Here is an 18,356-nt window from a genome sequence, read left to right on the forward strand (position 1 = left end):
TGGTTTTGATTTTATGTTGCTTCAAAGCAGGCAAACAATGAAAAAACGGTAATTACTAAAAACTTAAATGTAAAATAATGAAATAAAGAGTTGTGTGAAAACATATATTGTTCCATAAAGCTTTGCGTCAACATTTCTTTGAGTTTCATAAAAAGCATTAAGGTGACTCGGTGATCTATAACCTGAGCAATTCTATAATCATCATGGTTTTGGAAATGGTTTTAGAAACCATTTTTTCTTGAACCATGTGAATGGTAATACGTGTATATCTTAATTGATGTTAAAGTATCAGTGGAAACCTTTTTCATTTTTCAGATCAAACCATGCCTCAGAAAAAAATTAGAATTTCTCTCCCACACCTGAGTGCCCATGCCTAGACAGACAGACAGACACACACACACACACACACACACACACACACACACACACAGAGGCTCTACTTCAAACACTAAGCCATATTCATGGAACAATCCTACAGCACATTTTTTACTGCAGAAGTCACCGATCCCATGAGTGAGCACTATTTTGAAGCTATAAATGCCTAATCTTATCAAATAAGCCAACCACCCAAAACAGCTATCTAAATTTTAATTAAAAACTATTATACCAAATATTCTGCACTGAAGGTAATAGTTCTGAGAATTTCAGTTTTGAAACATCTGAAGCAACACTAAGCATGAAGGACCAGAAGGGTGGCAGAGGACACAGGGCACGACTGAGTCAATCCAGGCCTTAACGAGAGCTCAGTTTCTCAGTTTCCTCCAATTTAATCCACTCCTGGAGATCCCAACAGTTTAATAATAGAAGAAGCAAAGGCTGAGATCTAGGGAAAGTTAAAATGGTTCCATGAGCCGGTAACTGAATTTATCTGTAAGTATAACTACCACACAAGGTGATTTATTTAAATATTTGCTAAAGGAACAGATTTCCCTTTCTGTGCTTAATAAACACTACTGGAGGAACACCTTAGCTGCTCTGGGCAGACCCCTCAACTGACACACACACGAGCCCTACTTTAGAGCCTGCCTAGTCTAACACCCTTTACAGAGTGGAAAACCAGGGCCCAGGCACTAAGTGAAGCCCTTAAGTAAGTGACCCCAGTGAACTCTATCTTACACCAAGGCAGATTCTACAGGTCACTGCAGCTCCCAGGGGGACATCTCACCTCCATCCTGCCCTCGGGAGACTGCGCAGGACAGCGGGGTGGGGAGGGAGGCTCCCTGACACACCACCTCCCACCCTACTCCCAACCCTGTCAAATCTTGTCCCTACAGAAAATGTTGATATTTTGTTCCTCATGGATTTTTTGGCTTTAATTTTGAACTTTAAAAATACTGTTTATCTTGAGTACTATGTTTTTTGATACCTCACTTAAATTCCATGCCCCAGGCAAGTGCCTCTCTCATCTCACCTAGTTCAGACCCTGGACAGAAACCCGCAGCTAGCCAACCTGTGGGAGGGGTTGCCCAGCTGCGGATGGGGTCGGGAGGGCACCGGTTAAGGAGCGAAGAGTCCACCCCACTTGCTGATAAAAAACAAAGGCTAATCTTGCACCTCGGAATCTAGGCTCTACACACAGGGAGCTTTATCTCTTAACTCCTACTTATCAAGGACAGGCCTGGCTAATGAAATGAAGGGGGTGGCGGACCACTCCAACCTTGATGACAGCTACCTTCTCTGTATTACAAGGTGGAGCTTAACTCTAAAGTGCCTATACTCCAGTTGGTCAGTTGCCTTTCTGAGATATTGGCTTAAAAAAATAACCTCAGACTGAGAAACTGTAGACCAAAAACATACATGGCTTAAAAACAGAAAGCGGGGGAGGGTATAGCCCAGTGGTACTGGTACTGGGTTCACTCCCCAGTACCTCCATTAAAAAATATATATATAAACCTAACTACCCCCAAAATTTAAAACAAAAACAAAAACAAAAACAGAAAGAAAGAAACATAGAGACAAACAGTAAGAGTCACATGTAAGGAATCAACCCGCAGGGTGAATCCCTAACAGTTCCACTTTGGCACTTTTAAACACTACTAAAGAACAACTTATTTCTAAAGAGAAGCTTTAAAGCACACATCAAAACTGTGAAATTCACTCCAAAATTGATATGGTCTGAGACACTGCTAGCTGAAATATCACACAGTGTTTGGAAATGCTCAGCTCTCATCTTTTTCTTTTTCTTTTTCTCCTCTCCTTCCCCACCCCACAATCAAGATGGCAGAATACCTTCCTTCCAGAGCTAGTTCTTTCATTTATTTTTAAATTCTCCACCGCCCTGGAGAGCCCCAAGCACTCACTCTGCCTGCTCTTCAGAAGAACACAGGCACAGAAAGGCAAAGCAACTGATCAAACTCACTGCATCGCTGTGTCTCACTCAGGAGTCCTGACAACATCTTTCAAATTTCCTTTGGTTCTTAGACATACTTTAACCTGCAGACAGTACTGCTCAGTTGGTTACAATTTTCTATCTACTACAATTTTCTATCTACCCTTGGCTGTGGCCCCTACAGAGCAGTCAGGACTGCTGATCTTCCTAATTTTCAGAACCTGCGCCTCACCCCAAGGTGTCTTGCAAATCGTGACGTTGGTCAACACAGACAAAGAGGGAGACCAGGAGGGATCGCTAAGCACAGGCCCAAGGGTGATTCCTCACTGGCCTCATTTTCCAATGGCAGCAGAGTAGGTGGGGAGGAGCTGGGGACCAAACGACACAAACTTTAGCTTCAAAAATGCTTGGCCTTGACAAGTCCCACACTCTGAGCAGGTGCCCAAAGTTTCAGGCAGAGCAAAGGAGCTCAGAGGATGAGGCAAATCGCTTTTGAAAACTGCTTAAGTGCTGTACTCAAGTCAGGCCACCAATGACAACTTAAGGCATGGCTTCATCTACCTGCTGAAAAGGTATGCAAATGGCATAAACAAGACTTCTCTAAGTATTTACAGTGCATCTTGTTCCTCAGGTATCAAATGAACTAATATCATGTCACACGACAGAGAAGAAAAACAAAAACAAAACTTTAAATCACACTGCGGAACACACCAGGCATAGCCCTCAAAAACGAAGAGACTCACTTTAACCTGCTAGGTTTTTACGTGCCCTAACACTGGTGGTATCAGAATGGCTCCATATTTCATGAGAAGTCTCCATCTCTATGTATAGAGCTATATAGAATTTATACAACCTATCTGAAAAGAGAAGGACAGCAGGAATCTATAAAGGGCTCACAGAAAAAAAAAAATTGTCGTCTTAATGCTACCATAAAAGATTTAAATATCCATTACCATCCTGATTTCATTGACTTTTCGGTAACCAGCCACAAATGGGAGCAGTGAAAGTCAGAGGCAGGCTTATCAGGAAGTGTTGACACAACATAAACACGGACTGTGGGCACCCAACCAAGTAAGGAAACCACAATTACACCATTCTTGATTTGGACGCACTTCCACTTTAACATTTCCAGACGGAAAAGTCGGTGGTGAGATTTGACAGTGAAATCTCTCAAACTCACTCCTCCGACAAACCCGCTGAAAGGTGGGGAGGAGAGAGGTCGTCACACCGGAGACAAACCTTAACAACGTTGAACGCTCTCTCCACAGAAGGTTTCCCCGTCACTGTTTTTTTTTCAGTAACAAAGATGTTGTCAGAAATGACAATTTTTTGTGTCCCCTGATGATGCCTTGCTAGCATTTGGTTATAAGCCATAAAGCAGGACTAATTTCAGCCTGTCAGGAGTCTCGCTAATGCCCAGTTTCCCCCTAGAGAGAATTCCTGTCAAATCTAATGAGAGCTCCAAAGGCCCTCTCTACAATATAATGAGCACTTAGGCCATGCTGGTGATCAGGCGGCAAAAAGCATCAATTTGAGCCTGGCTACACCCTGGGGGCCAGACGTCACCAGTTTTAATAAGAATTATGATTACTAGCTGCACCAAATGCCTCCTCAGAACTTATTATTAATGTGTGACATTCAGAAGGATGTTTTTCAAATGTAAGGCCACTTTAAACTGAATTACAGCACTGCTCTGCACACCACTCTAGTTAAGGGTCTGTCAGCATTTACAATATAAACTAAATTTCAGGGGGCTTAATGCCCTACTATGAAGAACATGGCATCTCCCAGATTTTCACATTTTTCTGACCCAATTATACACAGCATATTATTAACACACGCTGGCTCATGGACAGACAGTATAGACCCACAAATGCCCAACAGAGTCCAGAAACTCATTAGAAAACCATTTCCACACCGTGGGGTTCCTGACCCACCTCACCCCTTCTTCCTTCTTCCTACTCGATAAAGAAGAGGTCACTCTACCAAGTAACCTACAGGAACCCAGAAGAATTTCACACCTCCCCTCCCCCGTAGCTCCCCCAATAAATCCAGCACCAACACAGAACATCACAGAGAGGTGGCGCACCCCTGTATGGAGTCTGTGAGGTTGTTAAATCCTTTGCGTTTATGAGTTTAAGAGAAAGCTCAATCTCCTCTTACTCTTCCAGAGTATTTATAGCAAAAAAAAAAAAAAGAAAGAAAATTTTTTTTTATGTGCCTTTAGGGTAACTTAAAAAAAAAAGTGACAAGTTAGAACTCTTAGACCAAGTTTATTTGCATAATTCATTTAAATAGCCATAGATCTTCTAGCATAATTACTATCAACAAGTTACAATTGCCTCAATCAGGCACTAGCCATTTAAGCACACAGAAACAAAGGCACAAACCCAACAGAAACTAGGCTACCAACTTTGCAGATCAGAATAAAATCAGCACTTTTAAAGGCCCAAATACAGGGTTAATGAAAGGCCCTGAACTTAACTATCTCCTTCCAAACACCTATCTGAGAACAGATCTAATAATGTACCCGATGATAACTTAACATTATGAAATCTATGATGAATTAAAAATCAAAGAGTGCGGAGTTACAAAAGCAGAATTCAACTCTGAAACACACTTGCTTAATGAAAGTCTTTGAATATAAGGAAGATCTGAAGGCTGAACTAATCAATTTCTCCACTGTGCCCCAGCCGGTCAGCCATGCTGTTTAATTTAATGAAACAAGGGTTTGAGATGAAATAGCACATATACATCAAGTAAGAATTGTATTGTTGCACTTTGAAATGTGTCCAACTGTGCAACTTCATCTGATGATAATTTTTTAAGAGTCAATCGATTTCTAAAAGACTTATTGTACCAGAGTCTTGATGAAAAAGTGAATGTCAGCATATCTCCAGAATACTTACACCATGCCATTAATGCTTTCTTTGGCAGACAATGACTACTCAATCGAGGGTCCTTTGGGCTGAGCAATCATTTAGCTTTTCTTCTCTTACGAGGTCCTTAGTGCCTTGTTCCAGCTCAATACTCTTTTTATACACCATTATAGTAGCCATAAGTGTGAATTTTATGGGAACTTGCAAACTCATAGTCATAGCTGGAGCTTTCCAGTCACTAATCTTTTCATGCTTTTAAAACCACTAGGACTGAAGCGAGTCCCAACATATGCTGTGGTCATAAAAGGATGCTTTTTTCACCTCCAAACCTGCATCAACTGAGACATTTTTCAAAAAGATGTTTCCTAATAAGCCACTAATCCTGAGTGTTGCTTTATGTAGCCCCAAAACAGAGAGAACGCCATAGTCCTATAACTCCACAGTCATATACCTTGTTTAGCTGGAATAAGGAAACTCCTGAATACCCTTCTTTCCCCCACAGGTCCACATTTGTTTCCAAATCTGCACAAAAGCATCAGCTACTCTGAACTTCAGAACTCTATGGGATATCCAGATCTTTCAAGAGGAAAATAAAGTATCCAGGCAGAAAAGTCAAGTCAGAGTCTCAATGCCTATCTGCCTATAAACAGGGCTAGTTTACACTTCAAAAGCACCTCTCACCTAGTAACTCATTCTATAATCCTCAAGAAGCAACCCCTGCTGCAGGATACTCCCACTAATTCGCAGGAAGGGAAACTAAGGCTGAAAAATGGCATATAACCCCCACAACTACTGAGGACAAAGCCAGTATTCTAAGATTGTGACTTATTTCTCATTTCAATTTGAGATTTAACTAAAGCTTACCTGTTTATGCATTTCTATGTTTAATCCATATGACATTTCATAATACTGTGAAAAGAAAAAAGAACCAAACATTTCCGTTAACTCACGTTTTGTAATGCTGAGAACACATATTTGTTAATATTACATGAAAAGGAAAAAAAGCCTAATCTTTGATACCTACCATCACATAGTGCCTCTGCATTTCTGTCTTTTCACTTGCCAGTTTCTCACATTCCAATTTAAGACTACAAAAACAAAACAGGCAACTTAATGTAAACATTATGTCACTTGTTTTAACATCTGCCTCACATATTTGCACTCCAAGTAAAAACACAGACCAATTTGGAAAAGCCATAAACTATCTAGGTAAACACCCAAAAGCTTTGTCCTTGCATTTAATAGGGAAAAGGAATAAGGTGAACGGTACAGGGTATCCACTCCGCAACCATTCTTTTTCTTCTTGGTGCGTACCTGGTGAGATGCCAAGAATGAAAACAATCTGTCAAAACCTCTGATCTACCCAGAAGACTGATTTCTCCTCATGGTCATCTGCTCACTCCTACTTCCTTCTCTGCATCAAAGCTGGCTTCTCTGGACTCCACCAAAATCTGGCCTTTGCATAACCTTCAGTCTCAGATATAGGCTGTATCATCTCTGCCAACTCAAACAGTCTCTAGGTTTGAAAATTGTACTTGTAAACTTACTTCTACAATTGTTGGTCCCTTTTAAAACCTTTGCTTTTTAATTCCCTGCCAAAATATATCATGCGGTTATTGCAATTAAGTGAGCTGAAGTCCTCCCTGCTTGGTCAACACTGTGGGCACGTATGCTTCAAGCTCTAGAGATTATCATCTTCGAGTAGACAAAAGGTCAACAACCAGAAAGCCTCTGACAAAATGAGAAAATTCACACCCAGGCATCTGTGGGCTCTTTTTCAAGCATGACAAAAATAAAAACTGTCATTACACAGTTAGTTATTTCTTAGCTCTAATCAGCTAAGGCTTCATAGAAACAGGGGAGGACATTAACATTTCTGGAAAATATACTGCAGACAGGGTGCTTTACAAGTAGTTTTCATTTATAAATTTTTTGAAGTAGGTCTCATTAGATGAAGAGACTAAAGCTGAGCTAGATATAAATGCAGCTCCAATTCCTTGTCCTACCCCAAAGCAACCCAGAAAGAGGCCAAAGCAGGTGAGATTTCCCCTACACATATCCACCCCACTAACCACCACCAACGATGGGCACAGGGAAAACCAGCTACTCTTCCACAATGGACTTTGCCTCAGAGAACCCAAATCTAGTACGGCCATCAGCGATTTCAACACTGGCTTTGCCTCCCTGAACCTGCACTTCAGAGCTGGGGCATCGATTGAACCAAGATTTCAGCTCAGCCTGTTGCAAAATAAATAAATGAACTGCAAATATTGACAGTTCTCAGGCAACTCCTAAATACACGAAAAAGGGCTCCCTGGAACAGCAGCAAACGGGCAAAAGGGAAACAATGGGAGGAGGAGGAGACAAGAGAAGAGGCGGCCCAGGAAGAGCCGGGAAAGGGGGTAACGTGAATGACAGGTCTTAACTGCGACTCCACACGCCACCGCCTGGACGCAAGCGCTAAGTACAGCCGCCACCGCCAGCGGGATGGGCGACCAAGGGCCGGGCACTGCCGGGGCGACCACTCACCCGGCGCGGCTGGACACGCACCTGTGATACTGCGCCTGCAGGAACTGGAATTCCTCTTTAATCCGGTCCAGGGACTCCGGAATAGTGAACTTGAACGGCTGGCCTGCAGCCTGGTGCGGCGTCTAGGGGCGACCAGCGAGGGGGACCGAGGGACCGGGATGCGGGCGAATGGATAAAGAAGTAATTCAGAGTACGAAAGAGTGGGGGGGAGGGGGACATAAACAAAAAACAAAAAAGTTAGAAGCGGCGGAAAATGGGAGCCCCGAACTCGAGTTTGCGCTTCACTCTGGGAAGAGGGAAGATGGACCCTCTCTAGATCCGAGGCTTCTAAAAAGACTAGGAGCCTCTTCCAGCCTCCAGGGTAGGTCGCGTTAAGTGCGCCCGGGTCACCAGGCTGAAGATACGGGGACTCCCTGGTGACCGCGGAGGACCTGGCCAGGTTGTTGTCTTCGCCCCTCCCCCACGGGGGCGATAATGACCCCGGGGACCAGAGGAGAAAAACAACTCCCTCAGGCTTCCCGTTCCCAGAGTCGCCGGGGCCACCTCCAGGCGCGCCGGAACGGGGGCCTCATTGACATGTAAATAAGCGAGACGAGAAACAAAAGGGGGGCGCCCCACTCGCCTCGGGGAAGGGGGAGAATGTGGCTGCGGGAGAGAAATCGCAGTATCCCCGGGCGCCCCCGCCCACCCAGTCTAGACGTCAAATAGGAGGGCGCCCAGAGGAAAGGGGGGAAATTGAGAGTTTCAGCCCACTCCCCACCCAGGAGAGGAGGGCCCGGGAGCTCCTACGCCTTGCACCCCTGGAGGCCAGGGGCTTGGCCACAACATAGCAGCTACTCATCTCTGTACCGCACAGGAACAGCGCCTAGCCACCCACACTACCCTGCCCCCAACTCAGCCACCCGGCCGCGCCTCACCGGGTGCCGGCTCTGCGGGAACATCGCTCTGGCGGCGGCCGCGGCTCTGTTCCCGGGCAACTCAATTCTCCGCTCAATTTCCAACTTTAATCCCGCCGAGGAAAATTAAGCCGGGAAGCCAGGCAGAAGCAGGGAGCGAGGGGGGCGCGCTGGCCACGCACGCAGGCGCGCTCGGCGGGGCGCACGGGCCACTCGGCGCCCGGCAACTCCTGTGCCCGCCCGTGCGGGCTCCCGCGCTCAGGGCCACATCACGGGGCAGCTCAGGCCCGGCTGCACCAAGAACCCGCGAGGCGCCGCCGGAGCTCGGGAGGATGGAGCGGCGGCTGCGCTCCAACCTGCAGGTCTCGGCCGCCGGGGCGGGGAGGTGGGGGCGCGGTGACTCCCGCCGCGCTCTCCTCGGCGAGCCGCTTGCGCCGCACCCCTCCCGGGCAAACAAATCCAGGCGGGAAGCTCTCCGCTCTTCTCTGTGTCTGCGTCTTCTCCGGGTTTTCCCTGCGACGCCGTCCGCCGGCGAGGTGCAGGTGGCGCGGCGCCCCCGGCTAACCCCACACAAACAAACCTGACGACGTTCACGGCCGACCCCCGCGGGTCTGGGCAGCGCCCACAACCAGGCACTCGCCCGCTCCAGGGAGACAGCGGGGTGCGAGGTCCGGGCTGCGGCGGAGGCTCCGCAGCCTCAACCCGAGCCGAGGGGCGCGGGATGACGACGAGGTGGGGAAAGTGCGGAGGGTGCGCCGGGAGGCGGCTCGGCACGCCCTGTGCGGCCGGCAGTCGGTATTCTCCGCGGTTGCACAAACCCTCCTGGCCTGACACGGCTACTCCGCGGAGGACAGTCCCGCAACCGCGCGCCGCTCCTCGATCCCTGGGCGGATCCGGGGGCCTCGGTCCGCGCGTACTTGCTCCGCACTGCTGGCCCAGCCGCTCCGGACCCTTCCCCCCGAGCCTCTCCGTCGGCCCTCTTTCTTTTCTTCCTTTCGGTTACCTCTACGCAAAGGGCACTCCAGTCCGCTAAAGTTCTCTCACGACCCGGGGAACGACATCCACGAGATGGTGGGGAAAAGCGCAAGAGTGTGTTGTGCCGCTCGGCCTCCCTCCCCAGCGGGCAAACTCCGCGGGCGAGTTCGGAGTAGTCGCGGCGGGGGTTAAGTCGCCGAGGGTCAGTGGAGGTCCCGGCTGGTGGCGCGGGTCCCGCCCGGCCGTGCGAAGGTGGGGGTGGCGTAATCGGCTGCCTCGGGAACGCGGGGCACAGGGTACCCGCTGCCGCCGCTGCTGCTCCTGCAGCCGCCGCTGCCGCCGCCGCCGCCGCCGCCCGCGCCTCTCGCGCCGGTTACATTAACACGCGGTTTCACACTCCGGAGCTAACCAGCGCCGGCCCCGCCCAGCCCTGTGCGGGCGGGGGCCGCGAGCGCGGAGCCGGCGGAGGACGTGGGCCCTGTAGGGCGGAGGGGGAAGCCGAGAGGCCCGCGTTAGCCAATTGCGTGCGCCGCGCCCAACGTGGGGTGCTTACGCGGCGCCTCCCCAGAGCCTATGGCAGCGCGCCTCCGGACTGGCCTTGTCTCTCTCTCTCTCTCTCTCACTCGCCTCCTCACCCACCTCACTCGCTTCCATCTCCGCCGTCTCCCCCGTCTCCCCTCCCACCCAACCCCATCCCTCCTCCGCCAGCCGCGTCCTCCCGGGCTCGATGAGGAACTGTTCATGGAGGAGCTGCGGGACGCCGAAACTAGCCAATGGGAAGCTGCGAGACGCGGAGATTGGCACCGTGGATGGGAAGGTCGGTGGGAAGGAGAGCGGCGGGGCCGGGCTGTCAATCAAAGTAACGTGGGGCTAGGGGAGGGAGCGCGCGGGAGCGCGCGAGCGGGAGGGACCCTTGAGCGTGCAGCCGCCGAAGCTGGGGGCTTGAGTTTGCAAAAATCCTGTCACTTGTTCACTTTTCTCTTTAGTGAAAATCCTCAGATCTCAGTGAAAGTACCTCAGAGACTAGCCGCGTAGTTTCTTATGAGGGAGAAGGGGTGCTTTTTGGTAGTTTGAGTCAAACGCGTCTTTCGGTGCTGGCCCCTTCTTTGATGCTACTCTTTAAAGTGAGGTCACATTCAGAAATTTCTCTGAGGATTGTTTTTCCTTGAGCTGCCTTTTCACGGATATGCTAGAAGGAATGAACTGTGCACTTAGTAGGGAATGCATAAGTGGGCAATCATTGGCTGGCGTAGTACACTATTGGCCTAAGATTAAGCTTTTAATGCCCACGCCCATTTTGCACCCAATGTGGTCGGAATTGGTTTTTATTTTAGGATTTCAAACTACTTTGCAGAAAGATCGGCCTGCCTTGGTTTGGCGGGAAGGATATCCAAGGTGCCGCCAGAGTAAGGCACGCGCGTCCCAGTCACAGACGCGATATTTTTGCCTGCGGCGCGAAATCCCGAGTCCTTCTGAAAAGTCCCTATTTCGCTGTGCTGGGAGGTAGGCGGGCTGTTCAGAGTTTCAGGGGCCTCGCAGCAACATGACCGAGAGTCTGTTTCCAATTACTGGAAACAAAGGGAGACAATGGGATAAACCAACATTGAGACCTGAAAAACCTGTCCTGCCCACCCCACCCCCATAGTTCGGATGGTACTCCCCGTTAAGGAGCTGTGTTAATGAGCTGTGTAAGGGAAGCGCTGGGTAAATGACGTGGCTAAAATTTTCATAAGATGGAACTTAAAAAGGGTTTTGAGATTTTAAATACACGGAGCATACTGCGTAAATCTCCAATTTTTGTCTATTATTCTAAATACATCATACAGCAAAAAACCTTCAATGTTGCCACATTCATACTCTAAAGAGCAGTTCAGTTGAGCTGTTTCCACAGGATTGGTAAGTGAATATGCTATTTTAGCCAAATGGTGGTGAATTCTTCCATGAGAAAGACACATCTTTGACAAGCATTCATCTTAATGTTGGAACGTACTGTTTGGTGTTAATAGCCCTCAGTTTCCCATTATTACACTTCCAAGAGAGTTATAGAAAGGTATTTGTTTAAACAGAAATACATTTTATTCGAAGATTTGCTTTTACAGACATCTTTTTCTTGAAATATTTAAAGAATCATTTTAGATAATTCATTTCGCGGGTGGAGTTCTTAAATATTATAATATTGATTTACCTATAATTGGATCAATCCCAAATATCAATTATAAATGAAAAATTAAAGGAGCAATTTTACTACACGGCGGTAGTAATTCTCAAACAAGGTCAGCATTGTGGCTTTGCAGTGTTCCCGTTTAGAGGGGTTGGGTAGGGGGTTCTATGATTCATTCTGCAGACATGGAAAATGAATAGGAAGGAAGCACTGCCCCTTTCCTTGATTAAATTTGGTGATGATGAGAGCCAACTCACTCCACGTACAGGACTGTTTGAATCATAGGATCATGTGCAACTAAGCTTTGTCCTTTGACAACCTGTGTTCCTTGGAATCATCTAGTGACTGGGCCACCTCTACCAGTCTGTGCTCCAGGATTGTGTAGAAAGTGCTTAGATGCCACAAATCTGCCTGTGCCTGCTGGGACAACTAGGGCAACTGTGGCTTCTCCCTGGCTTACCCAAGCTTTACTTTGATTTACTGGCATATGCTGGTGGTTAAGTTTAAAGAGAGAAGTTAAAACAGGAACAAAAGTGTTGCTTCTTCTCTTTTTCTCTCCTCTTCTCATCCTCTTCAAAATTGTTCTAACACATTGTCTTTAAACGTTCTCTAATATAACTATTTACAGCAAACGTCTACTCATCATATTTCCTAGCTTGCCATGGGTAAAAATTAGAAGTTCTCTTGTAACTAGTGTTTCTTTACAAGTAGAGTTTGAAAGACCAGGCCTTCTGATTTCCTTATGATATAGTATGTGGAGAAAAGAAAGAGTGATGATTGTAAAATTGGAAGGCCTTTAATTGTGTGCATAAAGATGGTCGGTTTCCCATGGCTTCTTTCTCTGACAGCGCATCCTCCTTAAGAGAGGAGGTTGGGCCCCTTTTCAAGGTCATGTTTTCTCTGTGATTGTCATGCTGTAATAATTATACTACAAAACTCTCATCAAACTGCATTACAAATGATGGTGTTTAAACAATCAAGCAGCTTTAATCTTATGTTTTAAATAAATAATATATGTGCAGATTGCCTACAGCCTGTTTAAAGGAAAATAGTCCTACTCATGAAATCTATAATTTTGGTCTTCTATTTAAAGTCTGTTAACCATAATCTTCTTTACCTTTAACGTATTCATATGTTGATGATGTTTTTACATGAAATAATATTAGTACTCCACTTCCATAGGAAATTGTCTCTGAAAAAAAGTTCCCTCTTTATCCTCTGCAAAAGAAACAAAGATTGCTAGATTGTTTATCATGGATGCATATATGGGTGTATTTCCATTCATTTGTTGCTGAGTTATCAAATTTTCAACTCACCAATAGCATGAGTAATTACAAAACCTAGATGCTTTCTATGGTATAGGTACTAGAGACAATAGAAAAATTATGAATGCTGGTCATAGAAATTAATGCATCTTTTAAAGCTATTACTTTTTTGTTTGAAATAATTATACACATTTTTAAAAGATCACTTTTGTCATTTTCTCTTTCTTTTACCTTATTACTTATCCATTTCTTCAGTTGACTTCTTCTTTTAAACTGGGAGTTTTCTTAAACCTAGGAAATGCAGGGTCCAGAATAAATCTCTCCAGCATTGCTTTATCACCTTTTTTCCCTCACCACTTTACCAAAGAAAAGGGCAGGATGGGCGTAGGGGGTGAGGGGTGGAGGGAAGAAAGCAGAGAAGGAAAAGAAAAATCAGTAGCAGATCCATGCAGCAGTGAAACCTCAAATAAAATCACATCCAAAGAATCTCTTGCGGTTTCACACAATATGGTAAAATTAGAGATTGCAGGAAACCAACTAAATTAAACTGGGAGCATTTGAAGAGAAACGAGCAGACTTTATGAAAATGACACATTGACTGACCAGTATGCTTTTTTATCAACAATTTCTTTGTTAAGATGCAGATCAAAGGAACCTGCATATGTTTTCATTTTGTTCTAACTAGAAAATTACATCCAGATGTTTAATAGGCATTTGGTTGGTTTTTCAGCATTGATTAGATATGTTGGTTCTGTTTGCTTACAAGTGTAGCCGGATCATTAGCTAATGCAAAGAAATGTTTGCTGTGAGTTGCTAATTAGGGCTTTTGGAAACCCTCCATGCTCAAGAACAATTTGTACAGTGGCCAGAGAACTTGTGGGACTTGGGGAAGTTGTTTTCCCTTCTCTGTCAGGGTGGGGAGAAGCAGACAGCCCAGTTCCCTAATCTCTTTTTGCCTAGGGGGATTGCGATGCTATCCCTGAGGATTGGAGTGCAAATAAATTAGGAAGAGACCACACAGGCACTCCCAAACACAGAGATAAATGTGCTCTTTTTGGAACCACCACCACGCTGTCTTTGGGGGTGTGGGGGGAGTGAACATCTAAAATGCTGAACATTAACATGTGGAAGATGCTTGGTGCTAATGTTATCAAATACACAGCCTTTTTAAGTATACTTTAGAGACAGATGGGAAAGCCCTTTATGATAAACGAGTGTACTTGAATTCATTACTGTAGTACTTCTAATTAAAAATGTCTCCTTGGCAATTTCAGTACTTTTACGGGGTACAAGAGACCAAGCTTAGGAAGGGGAAGGCTAGGGCGAGTGAAGGGGGAGAGGGAGCGAAATTTTGGAGATGAGGATGACACTGGGAGGAAAAGCAGCGTTTACTTTCACAGCCCACCCATTTGTTGACCTTGTTAAAGCCCCCAAACTGGTAGGAGATTAGCCATTCACACGGTATTCAAATAAACTGTTTGAGAATTTGAGGCACCAGGCGGATAAACTTCTTAACTGGCCAATCACGTTTTTAAAAACACTTGGCCTGCAGAAGAATACCACCTCAGCCTGGGCGAACTTTTGTTTATTTAAGTCTGTATTTCTAGGGGGGTGTTGGTCCAGAATAGCCTGTGTTTATAAACCATCCTTGAAGTGCAGATACAAATGTTCTTCTGCAGATTATTGCCCCTCCGAGGCTTGCTTACATCTCTTGGCTGTGTACAGCACACATGTTAATTTGTTAATGTGGACTGGTAAAAGCTGGGATGATAAACTTTTTTTTATTCTTTCGGTTTAGCATTTAGCTCAACAGAAGCTGAAGGGAATTTGGGAGACAAAAGAAAAAAGTAGTTAAAGGAAGCACCTTTGATGAGCATTCCTACATACTCGCACAACAATAGCAGATCTTGGCCATTTCAAGCTCTCTGCAAGGATCCACTTGCTGCAGGCCCAGCACTTGCTAGGAAATCAGCCTTAAACCGGGACACCTTTCCTCTGACCTTAAAAGCCTTTGCTTTGGCAGTATCATTTAAATAACTTTTCTTCCTGAAGCTTGCAGTTTCTTTGATGGGTTAAAGCTGAGTTCAGCTAATCTCTGATCTCTTGGTGTTCCTCACGGTTGAAGGCAGGTGAGCTCTGGGGATGGGAAAGGAGCTAGAAAGCAAGTGAATATTCCAGATACTTCCACAGTTTTTAGGATGGAGAGCCTAGGCCTAGATGAACAAGTCAAGTGACCTAAATACAGAATGTTGGGAAATTCCACAAGACAACTGGCCTGCGTTCTTTAAAAAGTCTGTGTCATGAGAAGGAGAAAAAAGATTCGGAAGGACTGTCCCCTAAACACAAAGACATATGATGAAAATGCAGTATGTGACTCTTGATGGTCTCTTTATGGGTTCAAAAAATAAAAATAAAAACCCAGCAACTATGAAAGATGTTCTTGGACAGTTTTAATGTGGACTGGGTATCAGGTAATAGGGAATTTTGGGGTTTTTTCTTAATGTGAGAACTGTGGTTGTATCAGAGGATGTTATTCTGAGAAGATGGGTGGTGATGCATGCAGTTTCAAATGAAGTCTGCAGCTGCAAAGAAAAAGTGCATGTGGAGAAAGAGAAAGCAAATCTGACCAAAAGCCTCAGTTATAGAATTTAGGGGTAGAGCCTGTAGCTACTCTTTTTACTTTTTCTTCAACTTTTCTGTATGCTTGAAATTTTTCATGATAAAAAGTGGGAAAGCCAATTTTGGTTCATTGTCCACATCTTTTTCTTCATATATTAAATGGAAATTCCTTTTGTAGTTAAAAGATTGGCTTATGATGGTTCTAGTTTTAAACAGTGCAAAAAAGGGACCATCTTTTGTTGTTTTTTGTTTTTTCCTCTGATCATAGAAAAGCTATTGTACTAAATATCCAAAGTATTACCCAATGTTTTTCTCTGGATTTTTTAGTTCTTTTATTATTTATGCTATTTTATTTCTGTTTGTTTTTCCTGCAGTCTCAAATGTCCCTTAGTTATCAATTAACATAAAATGGAACTCTTTAAATAAATTAGGGCATTACATTAGCAATCCTCTAATGCATTGTTTTGTGGGCCATCAAGCTCAGAATCACCAGAAAATCTACTATAAAATAAAGAAGAAAACTGCTTACATATTAAGAATTAAAGTAGTAGCAAGTAGATTTTATTTCAGAGTCATAATTCCCATTATAAATAGTTGTTCCACCAGCCTTTTCATCACTTGAACCCAACAGTGAAATTTACAAATTTTTAGTTTGATATGGAAATTTCCTTAATATTTTGAAATATAATGCTGAAACAGATTATTGCTCTGTGTACTAAGCTTCAAATATTAATCTTGAAAAGAAATGAAAGCAGCACTAAATCTTGGACACTTATCTAGAATCAGTGAGGCACATATTTATGATAGGCTAAAAAACGATCTTCCAAAAGTTGTGAAAAGTGGCAAGGCATAACTTGAGATTTGACAGTTGGCATGCCCCATCATCAGTTTTTTCACCTTTAATCATAGCTATTCAGCGTGCTTTTATTTTTCCTGTCACCATTATGTTTATTGAGAGGAAAAGTTTCTGTGACCATGGTAAGCAGATTCCAGTCTGTGTGAACAGATTAAATCCACAACTTCCAATGAAAAACTTGAGTGCCTTAAAGGGAGGCAAATAAGAAAATACCAGAAAACCAGGACCTTTTACACAGGGTCCAATATTTCTAGCCACCATCCCCATGAGCAATGGTTATGTAAAATGAAAACGGTAAAAATAACTGCTTTGCTATGACAGAAAAGGCCCCATGGGACCAGAGTTACCATTTTGGTTTCCCCCATTGGCTGTCTCCACACTTCAGGAGAACTAGCAAGCTACCACTGGGACTTGAAAAAGTGTTACAAAACACTGACAAGTATTAGAGAAATGTTGATTAGTGTAAACTGCCTGCCTCAAGGAATAATACCTTTCTTCAGAAAACTGGTTTTTCTAATTAGCATTTCTATGGTGGCTGGTATCTCCAGGTAGCTCCAGGGAGTGTTTCCAAAAGTTGCTCACCTTTGCTGGAGAGAGGAGTTATCATCATATTTACATCATTAATTTCTGAAAACTTGGGGGGGAAATTAATAGGTTAAAACGTCAATGGGCCTTCAATAAAAAAGGGTGAACTTTTGCCATTTGCAGCAACATGGATGGACTTGGAGGGCATTAAGCTAAGTGAAATAAGTCAGACAGAGAAAGATAAATATGGTAAGATACCACTGATATGTGGAATCTAAAAAACACAGCAAACTAGAGAATATATATATATATATAGAAGAAGAAGACTCACAGATATTGAGAACAAACTAGCAGTTACCAGTAGGGAAAGGAGGGAGGGCAACACAGGAGTCGGGGAGCAGGAGGTACAAACTATTGGGTGTAAGACAGGCTACAAGGGTGTATTGTACAACACGGGGACTGTAGCCAGTACTTTGTAATAACTGTAAATGGAATATAACTTTTAAAAATTGTATAAAAAGATAAATAGATAGATAGATAGATAGATAAATCAATGGGCCTTACAAAGGAAGGAAATTCTGACACATGCTACAACATGGAGGACATCATGCTAGTGAAATAAGCCAGACAGAAAAAGACAAATGCTGCATGAGTCTACTTATATGAGGTCCCTAGAGTGAGCAAATTGATAGATAGCAAGTAGAACTGAGGTTGCCAGGGCTGGGGAGAGGAAGGGATGGGGAGTTATTACTTAACGGTAGGGAGTTTTCGTTTTGCAAAATGGACAGAGTTCTCTGGATGGAGGGTGGTGAGGCACCACCACGATGTGAATGTGCTTAATGACACTGAACTGTGCATTTAAAAAGGGTTACGATGATAAATTTTATGTTATGTGTGTGTTACCAATTATTGTTTTTAAGTCAGTGGGATTCCTTTTTTGGTCATGCACCAGTTTTACAGTGGATTCTCATCCGATTCATTTCCTGAATGTGTGCATACCACTGTTTGTTTATTGAGCTCTCACCCTGTGTCAGACACAGTTCTAAGTGCTTTACTTGTTTGTATTACCTCATGTGACCCTCAAGGTATTTCTATTAGCAAGATCTATTACCATCCCTATTTTACGGACCAGAAACCTAAGGCCCAGTACTTTCCCAGAGTCACTGGTGGGAGAGCTGGCTTTTGAACCCTGGCCCTCCAGAGAGCTCACTAGCAGCCACTGGCCACAGCGAGGACTCACCTTCCAGAACGCCCTTTCCCAGTCTCCTCTCACACCCCTTACTGATCCACAGATAGGAAACTGTGTATGTGTATTTTGCTCA

General features: G+C 44.6%; 2 protein-coding genes across 7 annotated transcripts in view; one reads left to right on the forward strand and one right to left on the reverse strand.

Annotated features, from left to right (window-relative positions):
* Positions 1 to 8,796, reverse strand: part of LOC105067533 (TLE family member 1, transcriptional corepressor) — an 81,282-nt gene extending 72,486 nt beyond the window's left edge. For both annotated transcript variants that reach the window (XM_074361761.1, XM_074361760.1), the window contains exons 1-4: positions 8,655 to 8,796; positions 7,759 to 7,859; positions 6,233 to 6,296; positions 6,073 to 6,117 (exon numbers count right to left, since the gene is read on the reverse strand). In XM_074361761.1, the coding sequence (XP_074217862.1) occupies positions 6,073 to 6,117; positions 6,233 to 6,296; positions 7,759 to 7,859; positions 8,655 to 8,678 (234 nt within the window). In that variant the 5' untranslated portion in view covers positions 8,679 to 8,796. The remainder of the gene's footprint in view (positions 1 to 6,072; positions 6,118 to 6,232; positions 6,297 to 7,758; positions 7,860 to 8,654) is intronic.
* A 1,402-nt stretch (positions 8,797 to 10,198) lies between these two features.
* The window catches only part of LOC105067534 (spermatogenesis-associated protein 31D4), a 154,206-nt gene continuing 146,048 nt past the window's right edge, over positions 10,199 to 18,356 (forward strand). For all 5 annotated transcript variants that reach the window (XM_074361749.1, XM_074361756.1, XM_074361746.1 and 2 more), the window contains exon 1: positions 10,199 to 10,425. The gene's annotated coding sequence lies outside the window, so the exon portion shown is untranslated. The remainder of the gene's footprint in view (positions 10,426 to 18,356) is intronic.

Source organism: Camelus bactrianus, chromosome 4 (assembly GCF_048773025.1).
Source record: "Camelus bactrianus isolate YW-2024 breed Bactrian camel chromosome 4, ASM4877302v1, whole genome shotgun sequence".
Lineage (NCBI taxonomy): Eukaryota > Metazoa > Chordata > Mammalia > Artiodactyla > Camelidae > Camelus > Camelus bactrianus.